The sequence below is a fragment of the Vulpes vulpes genome, chromosome 7 (genome assembly GCF_048418805.1).
Source record: "Vulpes vulpes isolate BD-2025 chromosome 7, VulVul3, whole genome shotgun sequence".
Taxonomy (NCBI): Eukaryota; Metazoa; Chordata; class Mammalia; order Carnivora; family Canidae; genus Vulpes; species Vulpes vulpes.
The window spans coordinates 44,916,850-44,936,152 of NC_132786.1; the positions used below are offsets into that span (position 1 = coordinate 44,916,850).

General features: G+C 36.3%; 1 protein-coding gene across 3 annotated transcripts in view; it reads left to right on the forward strand.

The window, feature by feature from the left end:
- The window catches only part of VPS37A (VPS37A subunit of ESCRT-I), a 52,272-nt gene that overhangs the window by 19,014 nt on the left and 13,955 nt on the right, over positions 1–19,303 (forward strand). For all 3 annotated transcript variants that reach the window (XM_025984575.2, XM_025984578.2, XM_025984576.2), the window contains exons 2-4: positions 17–91; positions 1,949–2,063; positions 2,677–2,777. In XM_025984575.2, coding sequence (XP_025840360.1) covers positions 17–91; positions 1,949–2,063; positions 2,677–2,777 — 291 coding nt within the window. The remainder of the gene's footprint in view (positions 1–16; positions 92–1,948; positions 2,064–2,676; positions 2,778–19,303) is intronic.

Here is a 19,303-nt window from a genome sequence, read left to right on the forward strand (position 1 = left end):
AAATTTTCTCCTACAGTATAGCTGAAATACAGAAAGATGTGGAATACAGATTGCCATTCACCGTAAACAACCTGACAATTAACATTAATATGTGAGTAGAATTGTATCCTGTATTTTTATGTATTAGTACTTTTAAAAATCTTTTCCTATTTTCTTAGTTATTAGAAGTAAATGGTTTAAAGTGAACTTATTTAAAATATTCCTTTTCTAGAAACTATAACTTACTAAAGTCACACAGTTTTGTGAAACAAATTTTTAAAGACATCATTGTAAAGTATATTGTTGTAAGAAAGAAACTATTCAAGAAGAAGTGCACTAAAAAGATGTAATATTAATAATACTGTCATTGTTTTTATTGATATGCACTAAAATCTTAGCCGGAGGTAGACTGAAAGAGAAAATCCACAAATGATGAGAAACAATCAAAGAAGTTGCATATGGAAAACTGTTAGAGATATATCCACCTCTATATCAGAAACAAGTGAAAATATTCTAGTCTTCAGCAACAGATAGACTATGTCAACCAGAAAGTTCAAGGCTGAATTTGATCTACTATTTAAAGAAAAAAAATTCAGTTAAAAATTACAGTCATGAGGTTATTTAAGAGGAAAGATGGGACAAGGTGATTGCTAAAGTACTCATTTAACTGTAAGTATAATTATTAATCTTTAGTATGAAAGTATTTAAAGTTATTGCCTCATTGCAGGAGGTGGCTGGGTGCTAGAGTAGGTGTTTGGTTGAGGTAAGAAGCACCTAACTTGAAGATAGGAACCATGGCTTCTCATCTTCATATTCTCATTGTATTGCATAATGCCTGCATAGAGAAGGCCTTATTAAATCCTAGTTGAATAAGTGAATGAAAGTGTGAATGTATAAGAATGCCATGCATTATGCTGTGTTATCTTGATATAGGAGTTTTTGAATCCTCACAGCAGCCCTGCAAATTGGGCAAATTACACACACATAGATACAAACCCAGATTTGTTGGGCTCTAAGGCCATTCATTGTCTTTATCAGACTGGTTTAACATCTTTAACTATATACATTAAATAGTTTTATCTCTACCAAATGCTCTAGGAAGGGCTAAGTAGGAGAAGCCAAAAAGGACCCAGTTTTCTTCTTGACAGTGCTGCCATACAAACCATTTTCTGATCCAACAGGGGAACAGAAAGACAGTTTTAAAGGGGCATATTCTTCTGACTTTAGAGACATTTAGAAATCAAGAGTTTCATATCCAGTAAAATCCATTTAGGACTTCAGTATCGAATTTTAAATTTGTGGTGGTTCTTAAAGGTTAGGATTTTCACCTTTTTTTTGTTGTTGTTTGTTTTGATATTGAGAATTGATTGTTCTTTGATTGAAACCATGTGATGGACCTCAGACTTGGGAGAGTTGTGTTAGTGGGGACAATTAGAAGATACCCTTATAACACTAAGGCATAATGACAGCTGCACAGTTTTAATCATAGTGCTTTTGCTTTTATATCTACTCATTCTTTAAAAATTCAATAGATGGTGTAATAATTCCTGGCAGCATTTCATAAGTAGGAAAACCACAAGAAAATTATATGGCCAGAACCTGTGGTCTAATAGTCAAATTGGTTCCTGTGGTTCTCCTGATACAAATACCTGACCTGATTTTATCTGAGATTTTGCATAACTTGGTATATTGTGTTTGAAAGCAATTAATTGACATATGTGAATAATATCTTGTAACTCAGGGTATCCATATTTTACATTAAGAAGATTTTACTGTATTGAATTGCTTTATAATTTTGTTGCTCAAATATATCATTTTGTGTATTTTCAATCAACAACCATAATACAACTTATTACTGTGAATAATTCAAATGAAAGCATGAAAATTTAATTTGCTTATAACTTTATTTTAGAATTATGACTATATAACATAACATTTATCTTTTTTTCATCTGTTCTACTTTTAACAGATTACTCCCTCCACAGTTTCCTCAGGAAAAACCAGTGATCAGTGTTTACCCACCAATACAACATCACTTAATGGATAAACAAGGAGTATATGTTACTTCTCCATTAGTAAACAATGTATGTATATAGTATAATTTATTTCAGAGTAGTATAACAGGTGTATTACTTTACTGCTGCATATTTTAGAAATTTAAAATGCATTTAAAATCTCATGTGGTCTAAGTAATTCCCCCCCCACAAAGGTCAATTATGTCTAATAGATAATGCTGATTTGAAGGTTATTTGTTTTATTTGTTTTTCTGTGATGAGGACCTGTTGATCTTAGAACTTTGGTTCACAGTAAATTTTCCATAGTTGTTAGGAGGGGATAAAATTCAAATATGCCTCAAAGTTCTTAGGATACATCAATGATTGATTAATATGAAGGACTATAACTTAAATGTACTCTCAGTATATACCTTTGAACCTTCAAATTATTTTTTAAAATGTGGAAATATTTTAGCTCCATTACTGGTTAAATTGATTTTTAACTGATTTGTGGCATTGAGCCTATGGGAAAATATTGTCAGTTGTAGATTACTAATCTGGTCATTTGACACAATATCCTTTGTTTTTTCATTTGATTCTTGCTGTGCCAAAGGAGATTTAAGATACGCTTTAGAATGATATTATCCTAATAAGACATACTCTGAAAGTGATTTTGATCATGCTGTATTACTGTTACTTTTAGTTTACAATGCACTCAGATCTTGGAAAAATTATTCAGAGTCTGTTGGATGAGTTTTGGAAGAATCCTCCAGTTTTAGCTCCTTCTTCAACAGCATTTCCATAGTAAGTATGTTTATACCAAAAAAAGTTTGCATATATTTATTTTACTTTTATCAAAATAATCATAATATAGTTTAAATTTTCAGATGATATTAAAAGGCAGTTCTCTTTCTTCCACATTCCCACTTTGACGCAGATACATTCATGCTTTTCACAGGCAACTTTGTTTTCTTCTTGTAGCTGCTTTTCCAATGTTTACCTTCATCTTTCTGAATAATTTAAACAGTATATATAATATATATATATGTATGTATACACACATATATCTTGGTTCTTTCATTTTAGATACTATATATTAACCTTCTATTATGATTGATGAGAATTTTAGTTATCTTTCATAAATGTTTGTTTCCCCTCATTCTCTCTGATTGATATCATGATTTTTACTTAACTTCATTTTTGGTATTTTCATTACTTAAATTCTGTAAATATTTCTGTAAATATTCCCCATTGCTGAACTAAGTACTTGGTCGTGATTATATTTTCTTTATGGTACAATTTTTTTTTTGCTTTTTCTGGAGTTAATAATTACTTCCATTTTTCTATTGGTTGTTTTATCCTTTTAATATTCCACATGTTTCAGCAGCTCTGAAAAGCACCTTTCAGATCAAACCTTGATGACATGTATTTTCTTTGTGAATCTGCAGTTTGGTTAGAGACTACTGGAGATAATTTATTTTTGTTACACTTTTTGTATTAGCTGTTGTGGCATGAAGTCTAGGGACTGAAATCCTCTAAAGGTTCTCTTAACTTTCCTGTCTGGCACTTTAAGTTAGTCACAAAGTCCCACCTAGGTTCAAAGAGGAGGAAATAGATTACATCTCTTAATAGAGAGGCAAAGGTCAAGAAGTCTATCTATGGAAATTTGGGAAAATACAATCTATCACAATCCTGGCAATAAGAATTTACTTCTCTCTTATGTGCAAAAATGTGCTCAGCTCCTTCCCCTGAAACTTCCAGACTCTGTCACATTACAGAATCAGGCTCACGTTAAAAAAAAAAAAGAATCAGGCTATGTTGAGGGTCTGGGGTTTAAGTATCTGAGTCAAATTCAGGTACAGATGAGGTTTCTTGGGTATGTTCCTCAAGTACAGTCTTTTTTGGTATGAAGACAAGTGAATTAAAGAGACAGGGTAACAGGTAACTGTCCCCCACACACCTATCATAGGGCAGTTCATAGGCCTAGGAAAACTACTCTAGGCCCTTCCACTGAAAAAGGGCGAAAATGGAAGCTATGCAGGAGCCACTGGGCCATAGCAGTTCTGAATCCAGCTGGGCAGATGTTGCCATTTCTTTGATAAGGAATTAATTTCACTTTCTGGAAATGATTCTTGATGGAGTAATTCTGGGTTTTTCATATTGCCTTCTGAATCAGCTTTCTTTCTGTAAAATGTAGCCCTTATTTGCAGATGAGTAGTTTTTTCAGCCTGCTTTCTCTTCTGTAGAAGTTAAGGGTCCATAGGCCTCTTTTCATTTGATATTGTCTCTATCCCTTTTAGACCAAGATGATACAATTACTTAAAAATATTTGTAATTTTCTTATGAATCCACTTTTCATCCATTTCTTTAGACAAAACTAATACCCACAAGTCTACAAAATAAGCCTTTAGGCTCCCTTAAGTTTCTTAGAAGCCCTAGGAAGCCTTTTGTCTGGCTAGACAGTTCTCTAAGGCACTGCCTCAGTTTTCTTCAGAGGAATTAACAAAGAATCTTCTAGCCCATCTTGGGCTTCATCTTCTCTTTGAAGCTCTTTCTTAATTTGAAAACTTTAGAGAAGCTAGGAATGAGAGACATTTTTCTTTTTAAACCCAAGAGATCTTCTCTCTTTATTTTTAGCAGTTCTTTCTTTTTCTCTCTTCTCTCAGGTTTTACTATAGCCAACTAGAAGTAAGGGGTACCATTAATACTGCCTGGACTCCTTAGCTAGATCATCTAATTCAATAAGTACAGGCATACTATGGATTCTGTTCCAGGCTACCATAATAAAGTGAAAATCACAGTAAAGTGAATCAAATGAATTTTTGGGTTTCCCAGTGCATATAAAAGTTATGTTTAGACTATACTGTAGTCTATTAAGTATGTAATAGTGTTGTTTAAAAAAATATGCACATGAGGGGAGAGAGGTGAAAGTGGTGGAGTATGAAGACCCTGGCTTACCTTGTCCCATGAGTACAACTAGATAACATTCACATCAGCATACATAATCCAGAAAATGACCTGAAGACTGTCAGGGTGAACTGCACAAGCAAAGGTAGAGAAGAGGCCACATCAAAGAAGGTAAGATGTGATTTGAGACCTAAACAGACGATGGCCATCTCTGGACAGCCTATAGCTGTCTCTGGACATAATCATGCAAGGAAGCCTACAAGGGAAGAAGGAACTCACATAACATCTGGCTTTGAAAGCAAGAGGGGTTGAATTTTGTGAGTTCTTAAAACCAAGGAGACTTAAAGCCTAGAATTCTAAAAATCTGCAGGCTCAATGCTGGGAGAGCCTGGAGGACCTTAGGAAGTGGAGCCCCCACTCTTAAAGAGACAGCACACCAAACAGCCTGAGCAGGTACAGCATAGAATCAGCAATTTGACAACTACCTGGGACACATGGAAGGGACAGTGATTTACTCATCACAGAGCTTGTCAAGAGAGATAGAGATCTCAGAGAGGCCTCTTAGAACAAAGGAGCTGGCACCTGCATTTCTCTGCCCTGCACCTCAGCTTAAAGACACAGCCACCTTTGGGAAGCAGTGCAGCACTGACACTCCCTACCTAACTTTCTTTTTTTTTTTTTTTAATTTTTATTTATTTATGATAGTCACAGAGAGAGAGAGAGAGAGAGGCAGAGACACAGGCGGAGGGAGAAGCAGGCTCCATGCACCGGGAGCCTGAAGTGGGATTCGATCCCAGGTCTCCAGGATCGCGCCCTGGGCCAAAGGCAGGCGCCAAACCGCTGCGCCACCCAGGGATCCCCCCTACCTAACTTTCTTAAACCAAGCCTTGTCTACTGTGCTGCATTGGATCTGCCCTCCCCAGTCATACTGCCTCAGTCCTGGCAGTATAGTATATCCCTCAGAAGACATGCACAACCCTCACCAACACCTTGACACCCAACCCACACATCTGGCAGGGCATCAGTCCTTGTACCAGGTGTGGTAGCAGGTGCTACAAAAGTCTGAGGTACCTCTTCTTAAAAGTACATGCCTGGTTAAGCTGATCCAGTCCCAACAGTAGAGGCTCCAGGTCTTACTTAGCAGACAGACCAGTACACCCCACCTTTGCTGGGGACCAAACAGCCCATAGTGAGCAAAAAGCCACTGCAGAAAAATGAACTGAAGGGAAAACTGGCAAGAACACAATAGGACACATGCAACATACATAGAAGACACCCTCTGAAGCAGCAGGTCCCGGGGAACAGGGAGCGCTGCACTGCCGGGCACTACAGGACTTCTTAGACATAAAGCATTACCTTCAAGAGCAGTTGGTATAGCTGACTTTCCTAACACAGAAAGAGACACAGAGAGATAAACAAAATGAGACAGAGAAATATGTTCCAAGTGAAAGAATAGGACCAAACCACTGCCAGAGAGCTACATGAAATGAATGTAAGTAATATGTCCAATAGAGAATTTAAAGTGTTGATCATAAAGATACTCACTAGACTTGAGAAAAGAGGAGAAGACATCAGGGAAACCCTTAAAAGGATGAAAAAAGAACCAATTAGAGATGAAAAACACAGAGAATGAAATTTAAAATCCACTTGATGGAATAAATAACAGGATAGATGAAACAGAGGGACAAATTAATGATACAGAAGACAGAATTTTGGAAAGTAACCAAGCTGCACAAATGAGAGAAGAAAAATTTATGCAAATTGAGAATAGTCTTAGGGAATTCAGTGACTATATCAAACATAATAACATTCACACTGAAGGGATCCCAGAAAAAGAAGTGAGAGAAAAAGGGGGCAGAAAATTTTTTTGAAGAAATAATAACTTCCCTTAATCTGGGGAAGGAAATGGATATGTTATACAAACCTAATGATAACCACAAATTCAAAACCAGTAATAGATAAACAAAGAATAAAGAGAAAGGAATCCAAGTGTATCACTAAAGAAAATCAGCAAACCATGAAAGAGAGCAAGAGAAGAAAGGATTAGAGAGAAACTAAAGACACAGTTACAAAACAAGTAATAAAATGGCAATAAATATGTAACTATCAATAATTACTTTGAATGTAAGTGGACTAAACATTTCAATCAGAAGACATAGGATGACAGAATTAATTTTTTAAAAAAGACCCATTTATCTGCTGCCTACAGCAGATTCGTTTAGCCCTAAAGACACCAACAGATTGAAAGTGAGAAGATGGAGAGATATTTACCTTGCAAATGGATGTCAAAAGAAAGAGTAATAATACTTATATTAGACAAAGGAGACTAAGACAAGGATAAATAAGAGACAAAGAAAAACACTATATGATAATAAAAGGGGCAATCAAACAAGAGGATATGATAATTGTACATATTTATGCACTCAACATAGCACCTAAATACATAAACAGTTAATAACAAGTATAAAGGAACTAAATGATAGTAACACAATAATAGTAGGGGACTTCCCACTTAAATCATTGAACATACCATCCAAAGAGAAAATCAAGGAAACTTTGAATGATATACTGGTCCAGATGAATTTAACAGATATATTAGGAACATTCCATCCTAAAACAGTAGAATACATATTCTTTTCAAGTGCACATGGAACATTCTCTAGAATACATCACATTTTAGGTCACAAAACAAGTCTCAACAAACTCAAAAAGATTGAACTCATACCATGCGTCTTTTCTGACCATAATACTAAGAAACTAGAAATCAACCATAAGAAAAACTCTGGAAAGAGCAAATACATGGAAATAAAACAACATGTTACTAAACAATGAATTAGTCAACTGAGAAATAAAAAAAAAAAATCAAAACTTACGTGGAAACAAAAATGAAAAAAATATAGTGATTCAAAATCCTTGGGATATAGCAAGAGTGGTTCTAAGTGGGAAGGTTATAGCAATATAGACCTATCTCAAGAAGCAAGACAAATCTCAAACAACCTAACATTTAATGGAGTTACAGAAAGAACAACAAAACCGCAAACCAGTAGAAGGAAGGAAATAATAAAGTTTAGAGCAGGGGCAGCCCGGGTGGCTCAGCGGTTTAAGCACCTGCCTTTGGCCCAGGGCGTGGTCCTGGGGTCCCAGAATTGAGTCCCATGTCAGGCTCTCTGCGTGGAGCCTGCTTCTCCCTCTGCCTGTGTCTCTGCCTCTCTTTCTCTCTCTCTCATGAATAAATAAATAAAATCTTAAAAAAAAAAAATAAAGATTAGAGCAGAAGTAAATAATAGAGAAACTAAAAAAACCAATATAACAGATCAGTGAAACCGGGAGCTGGTTCTTTGAAAAAATCAAAAATTGATAAACCTGTAGCCAGACTTATTAAGAGAAAAAGAGAAAGAACTCAAACAATGAGAGAGGAGAAATAACAACCAAGGCCACAGATACACAGACAATTGTAAGAGAATATTATGAAAAATTATGCCAACAAATTGGGACAACCCAGGAGAAATGGATAAATTCCCAGAAACATATAATCTACCAAATCTGAAACAGGAAGAAACAGAAAGGTTGAACAGACTGATGGCTAGCAAGGCAATTGAATCAGTAATCAAAAAACTCCCCAAAAAACCTGAAGTCCAGAACCAGCTGGCTTTATAAGCAAATTCTGACAAACATTTGAAGAGTTATTACCTATTCTTCTTAAACAATTCCAAAACGTAGAAAAGGAAGGACAATTTCCAAATTCGTTCTAGGAGGGCAGTATAATTCTGCAAACAAAACCAGATACAGACACCACAAAAAAAGTGAACTCAAGGCAGTATCTCTGATACATATAAATGCAAAAATCCTCAACAAAATACTAGCAAACCAAACCCAACAATACATTTAAAAAAATCATCACTACAGGGATCCCTGGGTGGCGCAGGGGTTTAGTGCCTGCCTTTGGCCGGGGGCGTGATCCTGGAGACCCAGGATCGAATCCCACGTCGGGCTCCCGGTGCATGGAGCCTGCTTCTCCCTCTGCCTATGTCTCTGCCTCTCTCTCTCTCTCTCTCTCTCTCTCTCTCTCTCTCTCTCTGTGACTATCATAAATAAATAAAAATTAAAAAAAAAATCATCACTACAATCAAGTGGGATTTATTACCGGAATGCAAGGGGTGATTCAATATTCAAAAGTCAGTCATTGGGACACCTGAGTTGACTCCGTGGTTGAGCATCTGCCTTTGGCTCAGGTCATGATATTAGGGTCCTGGGATTGAGTCTCACATCAGGCTCCCATGGGGAGCCTGCTTCTGCCTCTCTCTGTGTGTCTCTCATGAATAAATAAATAAAATCTTTAAAAACAAAATGAAGTTAATCACCATGATACAACATATCAGAGAAAGGATAAAAACCCTCTAATTGTTTCAGTAGATGCAGAAAAATCATTTGACAAACCACAACATCCATTCATGACAAAGACTCAACAGAGTAGGTTTAGAGGGAATACACTTCAACATAATAGAGGCCATATATGAAAAACCTACAACTAAGATTATACTTAATGGTGAAAAATTGAGTTTTTCCCCCAAGATCAGGAACATTACACAAGTGTCCACTTTCACCAGTTTTATTCAACATAGTATTGGAAACTCTAGCCATAGCAGTCAGACAACAAAAGGAAATAAAAAGCATACAGATTGGTAAGGAAGAAGTAAAACTTTCACTATTTGCAGATGACATGATACTATATATAGAAAACCCTAAAAACTCCACCCAAAAAGCTACTAAAACTGGTAAATAAATTCAGTGAAGCCACAGGATACAAAATCAATGTATAGAAATCTGTTGCATTTCTATGTACTAATAATGAAGCAGCAGAAAGAGAAGTTACGAAAACAGTCCCATTTACAATTGCACCAAAAATAATAAAATACCTAGGAATAAACTTAACGCAAGAGGTGAGAGACCTATTCTCTGTTAAATAAAATATTGATGAATTTGAAAAAGCACTAAGAAATGGAAAGACAATCCATGTTCCTGGATTAGAAGAACAGATATGGTTAAAATGTATACTACCCAAAGCATTCTACAGATTTAATACAATCCCTATCGAAATACCAACAGCATTTTTACAAAACTAGAACAAACAATCCTAAAATGTATATGGAACCACAAAAGACCCCAAATAGCCAAAGCAATCTTGAAAAAACCATATGGTACTGGCACAAAAATAGTCCCATAAATCAATAGAACTGAATAGAAAACCCAGAAATAAACCTACAGCTATATGGTCAATTAATCTTTGTTAAAGTAGGAATGAATAGGCAATGGGAAAACAGCAATGTCTTCATGAAATAGTGTTCAGAATACTGGACATGAATAGACATTTCTTCAGAGATATTCAGATGGCCAACAGACACATGAAAAGATGGTTCCCTGATGATCATTCATCATCAGGGAAAAGCAAATTAAAACTACAAAGGGTTAACACCTCATACCCATCAAAATGACTAAAATGAAGAACACAAGAAACAAATGTTGGCAAGGATGTAGAGTAAAAGGAACTTTCTTGTATCATTGGTAGGAATGAAAACTGGTGCAACCACTGTGGAAAAATGTGTGGATGTTCCTCAGAAATTTTAAAATAGAAGTATTCTATGATCCAGTAATCGCACTACTGGGTAATTACCCATAAAATACAAAACACTGATTGAAATGGATACATGCTCCCCTACATTTATAGCAGCATTATTTACAACAACCAAATTATGGAAGCAGCCCAAATGCCCATCAATAGATAAATGGATAGAGAAGTGATACCTATATACAGTGGAATATTATTCAGCCATAAAAAGAATGAAATCTTGCCATTTGCAACGACATGGGTATAGCTGGCGAGTATAATGCAAAGTGAAATAAGTCAGAGAAAGACAAATACCATATGATTTTACTCACATATGGAATTTAAGTAACAAGCAAAGAAAAAGGAGACAAAACAAGAAACAGACTCTTAACTATAGAGAACAAACTGATGGTAACCAGAAAGGGAGGTTGGTGGGGGTTAGGTGAAATAGGTGATGGGGATTAAGGAGCGTGCTTGTCATGATGAGGACGGGGTGAATCGATTGTTGAATCACTCTGTTGTACACCTGAAACTAATATGCTATATGTTAACTATACGGTAATTAAAATAAAAACTTAAAAGATTAAAAAATAAAATAATTACATAAATTAAATTGTCAATTGCTAAGAAATGCCTACCATTATCTGAGCTTGCTTTCAGTGAGTAGTAATCTTTTTGCTGGTAGAGGGTCTTATCTCAATGTTGATGGCTGCTGATAAACCAGAGTAGGTGTTTATTGAAGTTTGGGATGATGTGACAATTTCTTAAAGCAGTGACGTTTGCCATATTGATGAACTCTTCCATTTATGAATGATTTCTCTGTTGCATGCAATGCTGTTTGATTTTATCCACAGTAGTACTTCTTTCAAAATTGAAGTTAGTGCTGTTAAATCCTGCTGCTGTTTTATCAACTAAGTTTATGGAATATTCTAAATCTTTTGTTGTCATTTCAACAATCTTCACAGCATCTTCACCAGGAATAGATTCCATCTTAAAAACCATTTTCTTTGCTCAAACCTGAGAAGTAACTACATTAAAGTTTTATCCTGAGATTGCAACAGTTCAGTCACATCTTTAGGCCCCTCTTCTAATTTTAGTTCTCTTACTATTTCTGCCACATCTGCAATTACTTCCTCCACTGACATCTTGAATGCCTCAAAGTTGTCCATAAGGGTTGGTATCTATTGATTCTCAACTCCTTACATGTTTGACTTCTTCCCACAAATCACAGATGTTCTTAATGGTGTCTAGAAAGGCAAATACTTTCCAGAAAGTTTTCAGTTTACTTTGTCCAGGTTTATCCAAGGAATCACTGTCTTTGGCAGCTATAGCCTTACAAAGTGTATTTCTTTAATAAGACTTGAAAGTCGACATTATTCCTTGATCCATGGGCTATGGAATAGATATCATGGTAGTAGGCACGAAAATAACACTAATCTTAATTGTAGGTCTCCATCAGAGCTCTTGGGTGACCAGGTGGATTGTTAATGAGTAGTCAGAATTTGAAGGGAACCTTTTTTTTTTTTCTGAACAGATCTCGATAGTGGTCTTATAACATTCAGTAGACTGTGTAATAAACAGATGTATTGTCATCCATGCTTTTTTTTTTCCATTTATAGAACATAGGCAGAGTAGATTTAACATAATTCTTAAAGGCCCTAGGATTTTTAGTATGGTCAATGAGTATTGGCTTCAGTTTGGTCACCAGCTCTATTAGCCCCCAACAAGAGAGTAACCTTGTCCTTTGGACCTTTGAAGCCAGGCATTGACTTCTCTTCTCCAGTTATGAAAGTTTTAGATGGCATCTTCTTCAATAGAAGGCTGTTTAATTAGGGTTATAATTAAATCTTGTTTAGTGTAGCCACCTTCATTAATTGTCTTAGCTAGATTTTCTGGGTAACTTTCTGCAGCTTCTATATCAGCACTTGCTGCTACACCCTGCACTTGATTGATGCATGGTTGCCACAAATTCTCAATTTTGAAACAGTATCTGTGAAGCACAATTAGATGAGTCATACTTGTATATTTTCTACTTTCCCTGTTATTGCAGCCAACAGTGTTGGTAAACTTTCTACTAATATATAACAAAGTTCCCATTCCAACATTTTCCTCACTTTTCCTGCCAGTACTCTTTGGCGCATCCTCACAGGCCCTCAGGCTTCTCTTTGAGGGTGCATTTGGCTTTCACCTGTCAGGTTCCAAAGCTACTCCCATGTTTTAGGTTTTTCTTTTCCTTTTCGTTCCTTTTTTCTTTTTTTTTTTAAATACCAGCAGCTTTCCACTTCTAGGTGCTAAAATCTGTTCTGGCTACTAAGGTTTAGCAAAATTTTGGCTAAAAACGTTGAACACATGAATTTTGCCCACTAATCATCAATTCAGGAAGGGTTCATCAGAGAGCTCCTGTATGCTGTCCTTATCATCAGTGAGCTCTCAGCCTACTCATCAGAGGCCTTACCTGGGGATGTCAGATGGAATACCTATCTACACGTGGCCTCTCTCTGTGGCTTGGGCTTCCTTACAACATAATGGTGATCCCCAGAATGAACATATCAAGAGCTGTGAGGAAGTCATATTTCTTTTATGACTTAGATGCTGAAGTCATTCACTGTCATTTTTGCTGCATTCAGTTTGTGGGGGCAGTTACAATATCCTGATCAGATTCAAGGAAAGGAAAAATAGGCTTCATGTTGGTGGAGTGGCAAGGTTCTGGGGGAGTATGGGACCAGAAATATTGCTGTGTCCATTTTTTGAAAATACAGTATGCCGCAGATTGTTAGAAGATAAATTTTGAAACGAAAAATCTTTACCCCTTAGAGTTCATAGTCAGTATAGTTCAGATTCTAAGTTGAAGTGCTTTTCCACTCAATTTTGAGGATATTGCTATATTGTTGTCTATATGACTTCTGTTATTGCAAAGTGTCAAATGCCTTTTTGATTTCTGATCCGTTGTAAATTTTAGAAAACAATTTTGGTATTCTGAAATTTAATGATGATGCACCTTCTTGTTGGTCTTTTTGTTTTCTTTTCTCAGAATATTTCTCGGTTTTATATCCCAGTCCTACTTAATTTTCAAGAAATTGCTCTTGCTCAGGAGTCAGGCAGCCTCTTGAACACTGCCTGGAAATCTCCTTAGCTAGATTATCCAGTTCATTAGGTCCATCAGCCCCAGCCCTCATCTTTGCTCTCTTGTGTCTTTGTCCTGGAGTCATAGGCCTCACCAATATTCCTTACATAAAAACTGTATTTCCTGTTTTCTGTCAGGGTAGGGTTGGATATAAGTTCATTTACCTTATTTGAAAATATAAGCCAATAAGTTTACTTATTCCCATTTCAAATAAGTTCTATGATTAAGTGCAGGTTATTAAAATGCTGGTTTGATACATTTCTTAGAGATTTTTTAATAGGTTGTACATGCTACTGAGGTCAAAACAAAGCAAATTGGTTCAGAATAAAGACTTTAATTCAAGGATAACACAAATGCTCTCTCATGTTGGTCATATTACTTCCAAGTAACTTCTATATATGTCACTAACATATCTTTAGATAAAAGTTTTAACATAAAGATTAGCCATTTTTTAATTTTTTTAAAATATTTTTTATTTGAGACAGTGTGTGAATTAGAGAGAGAGAGAGAGAGAGAAAAGGAGCAAGGGAAGAAGGAGAAGCACACTCCTCACTGAGCAGGGAGCCCAACACGGGTCTCATGAACTGAGCCGAAAGCAGATGCTTAACTGACTGAGCCACACAGGAACTCCAAGATGAGCCATTTTTAGAGATGTTTTTCTTTCCTGTAATCTGTCTTCTATCCTGTTTTCCATTTTGCTATTGAGTTATTAGTCTTTTATCAATTTGTAGGAATTTTTTATATGTTAGAAGAGAAATTTTTTTTATTTTATTTTTATTTGTTTTTATTTATGATAGTCACACAGAGAGAGAGACAGAGGCAGAGACACAGGCAGAGGGAGAAGCAGGCTCCATGCACCGGGAGCCCGATGTGGGATTCGATCCCGGGTCTCCAGGATCGCGCCCTGGGCCAAAGGCAGGCGCTAAACCGCTGCGCCACCCAGGGATCCCTGTGATATGAGTTTTAAATGTTTTCCCCCAATTTGCTATTTGTCTTAACTTATAATGGGCATTGTCATGTAGAGGTTTTTGTTTTTTGTTCTTAATATCAAGCAATTAATCTTTTTCTCTTATGACCTCAGAATTTGGGATGATGGACTGTTCTTTCCCACCCGAAGGTTATTATTTCCCAATGATTTCTTCTAATTCTTGTAAGATTTAGTTTTAAGCATTTAAATTTTTGATGAATTTGATTTTTATCCTGTTATAAGTATTTGACTCTAATTCAGTTTTTTCAAGCTGTCCCAGCACTGTTTATTTTTTTTATTTTTATTTTTCCAGCACTGTTTATTGACTGATCTTTTTTTCCATTTATTTCTGATCTGTCTTATATCCTTATTCTGTCTCTCTTTTTTTTTAATATCCTTATTCTCTTATGTGTTTTGGGGTCTTTCTGGATTTTATATTTAGTTCCATTGATCTGCATATCCATTTACCACTATTTACTCTAAAAAAAAGTTCTCTTTTCTGTTTTTTCTTGTAATTATTAAAGTTTTATAATTTGTGTTGCTGTCACAGTTGATCTCTTCTTAATCCTCCTTCAGATACTTTTCTCTATAATTTTCCATATGAACTTTAGTACCATTGTATGTTTCAAAATCCATAATAAAAATTACTTTCCAACATAATTCCAACTTGTTAATTTGTCATTAATGAAATAATAATACTCCAGTTTAAAAAATTGTTCAAGCTTTTTATATTTTGGAGCATGTTTCAGTACTCTCTGTGTGTTTTCCAACACCAAGTAATTCTCCAGTTGTCAGCAGACAGTGACTGGGTTTCCTATAAATTTCATTCATTTCTGATGCTGTTTACCTGAAGATAGTGTCAGGTCCCACAGGTTATAGATTCAGTATCAGAAGACTGCTTCGCTTCCAACACCAGTCAAATCCACAGGTTGTTCTCCTGCTTCTGACCAACTGGATATAAACTCAGAGGTTCCCATAACCACCCCTGACCTTGCAGGTTCTATTAATGTGTTGGAGCCACTCAAAGAACTCAAGAGAAATATTTACTTAATGTTTACCAGTTTATTATAAAAGAACTTACAATGGATACAGATGAATAGTCGTGTGAAGAGATACACAGGGCAAGGACTGGGAGAGTCCCAAATGTAGAAGCTTCTGTCCTCATGGGCTGGAATGCACTACCCTCCCGATTTGGATGCATTCACCAATAAAGTTTGTCAGATCTCATTTTTCAAGAGTTTTCGTAGAGCTTAGTGTGCAGCCCCTTACTCCCTGAGGTCAGTGGGGATAGCTCATAATTCCAGCCCTTCATCATTGTGTCTTTCTAGTGACCTATCCCATTCTGAGACTGTAGGAGCCCAAACAGAGTCACCTCATTACCATAGATTCAGTGTTACGAATAACAAAAACAGGTTCCTATCACTTAGGAACTCTGTGCCAGGAACCTAGTTGAAGACCAAATACATTTCTTACTATACCACAAAAACAATGTGAACTATTGAGTATTAGCACTTTATTTAAAACCAGCATAAGCCTTTTTATCCTTTACATAAGAATGACTGACCCATATAAAACTAATACTAATTTAAATATTGGTTTAGATAATTTTTACCTGCAGTAAGGCCTGAATTACCCTACTTATTTTAGAGTCTGGTTCTCTGAACTTCTCTAAGAGAAAAAAATGTAAAATGTTTTTTGAGATTTAATTGACATAAAACGTTATATAGTTTCAGGTGTACAGTGTAATTCCACATTTGTACAAATGTTGCAAAACGTTCACCACAATAAATCTACTTAATCTGTCCTTATATATAGCTGGAATTTTTCCTGTGATGAGAACATTTAACATAGGGTCTCTTAGCAGTTTGCAAATATGCAGTAAGTATTATTAAATATAGTCACCATACTCTATATTACATCCCCTGGCTTATTTCTTTTATAAGTGGTAGTTTGTACTTTTTGACCACCTTTATGCATTTCACTCACCCCAACCCCCTACTTGGGCAACTACCACTGTGTTCTCTGTATCAGTGAACTTGACTGTTCTGTATTGTTGTTTTTAGATTCTACATGTAAATGAGATCATACAGTATTTGTCTTTCTTTTCCTGACTCTTTCACTTAAAATGCCTGCAGGAGCCATCCATGTTATTACCACAAGTGGCAAGGTGTCATTCTTTTTAATGACCAGTAATATACCATCACATATATAACACTACATTTTTATTTCTGTGCATCCATTGATGAACATTTGTTTGCTTCCATATCTTGGCTGTTATAAATAATGCTGCAATGAACATGGAGATGCATTAATCTTTTTGAGTTACTGTTTTCATTTTTTTGGGTAAATATCTAGAAGTGGAATTGCTGGATCATATGGTAATTATATTTTTAATTTTTTTTGAGGAACCTCTACTATTTTCCATACTATGCTGCACCAATTTACATTCTCACCAAGAGTACACAGGGTTTCCTGTTCTCCACATCCTCCATAACACTTATTTTCTTGTTTTCTTAGTGATAACCATTCTAACAGATATCGTGATATTTCATTGTGGTTTTGATCTGCATTTTCATGATGATTAGTGATGCTGAATATCTTTGTATGTATCTGTTGGCTATATGTATGTTATCTTGGAAAAGTATTTATTAATATCCCTGACCATTCTTTTAACTGGGTTGTGTTTTGCTATCATATGGTTTCTCTACGTAGTTTGGATATTAGCTCCTGATTATCAGATATATTTTTTGTAAATATCTTCTCCCATTTAGTAAGGTGCCTTTTTGTTGATAGTTTCCTTTGCTGTGCAGAAGTTTTTTAGTTTGATATAGTCCCACTTGTTTATTTTTGCTTTTGTTGCCTTTGCCATTTGGTATCAGATGCAAAAAATCATCACCAAGACCAGTTTCAAGAATCTTACTTCCTAGGCTTTCTTCTAGGAGTTTAATGGTTTCAGATTTTAAACTTAAGTATTTAATTCATTTTGAATTAATTTTTGTATTTGATGTAAGGAAGTGGTAATTTCATTCTTTTGCATGTGGCCATCCATTTTCCCTAGTACTGTTTATTAAAGAGACTGTCCTTTGTGTATTCTTGGTTACAGGATATGCATAGATTTCTGGGTTCTGTATTCAGATCCATTGATCTATTTGCATGCTTTTATGCCAGTAACATTCTGTTTTGACTACTATAACATTGTAATATAGTTTCAAATCAGGGAGCATTTTTCTTTTTTTTTCTGATTGGATGAGTTTCTCTGCCCTGTCTTTGAATACACTATAAACATTTCTTCTGCTTCACATAGTCTGCTTTTGAAATCCTCAAGTGTATTTTTTTTAACCTCTCTGATTCATGTTTGGCACTTTTTTATATTTTTTATCTCTTTGTTGAAGCTCTTACTGTGTTAATCCATTCTTCCCCCAAGTATAATACTTTGAACTCTTATCAGGTAAATTACTTAATTCCATTTTATTATATCCTCCCCCCACCTCCCCAAGGTTTTCTGTTTGTTTGTTCATTCGGACTGTATTTCTCTTTTTCTTCATTTTCCTTGACTCTCTGTTTCTATGCCTAAGATAAAACAGCCACCTTGAAGACTCAAGCCACCTCAGTATTGAGGACTGGACCAGGATATGAACCTTATTATTTTTACTTGTCCTACCTCTTGATTGTCTATAAAATAATTGTAATTGTCCAAGGAGCCTATTATATTCTTAATAGCTTCCAGTATTTGAGAGTGTGCCAGGGCCCGAGAGGATCTCATCCATCACCTAGATTCAGGCTGATTAGAAGCCAGACCCTCAGGTAGCTTTTTTTAAAGTACGCAAATATATGTAGTCTTGTGGGGCTGCAAGTGAAAGCCCTTATGGCCACCGAAGCCAGGTGATCTAGAAGTGTGGTCCTAAGATAGAGTTGCAAAATTGAGGCTCCAGATGATTGTATAAGCTTCTTTCTGGAGATACTGGTAAGCTGGTGTGAGGCTGAGGAAGTGTGCAGAGATGGCATCCACCAACCTACGTTTCCTGGGATTGCCTCCCTAGACCCCTAGTTGTGTGCCAAACCAGAAGCCTCATCAAGCAAAAGCTTTTAGGTGTGTTTATCAGACTCTTTCGCAGGAAGACTAGGGGTGTGTTCAGTCTGCTGTCTGTGCAGTGCCCGGGGAGTAGTAGCCTGTCATTCTTTTACAGTCCCATGGACCCAGGAACATGAACCCCCTACCTCCAGAGTTGTGCAGTCAGTGGGATCTCATGGATGACAGCTACCAAAACTGGAGCACCAGACATAAAAATAAGGCACCATATGTGCATAAGAGCTTTCCTCCAAGAGATATTAGTGGTCTGGAATGTGACAGAGAACATGAGGAGAGGTCCCACCATCCTTTGTCCCCAGAGCATATCCCAGTGGGTTGATGGTTGTGGGTTACATTAGGTACCTGTTCCTTAAGCTGACACTTTAAGATTAGGAATTGAGACTCTTTCAGCTAAAAATCTGGGTGCCTCTCAATCAACTGCTTCTGTGCTGGGTTCTGGGTGGAGTGAGTGAGCCCAAGCACACAAGCCCCTTTGGTTTTCAAAGCTAGATGTTTGGGGGACTCTTCTTTGAGATGCAGAGCTTAAAAGAGAGACTCTTCAGTGTGGGGTTCAAACTCTTGCCCCTCAGGAAGAAGCTTCAGGTTTTGAGCTCTCTCCTGGTTAGACATCTGTGCGGAGGTTTGGGTTTACAGGGGA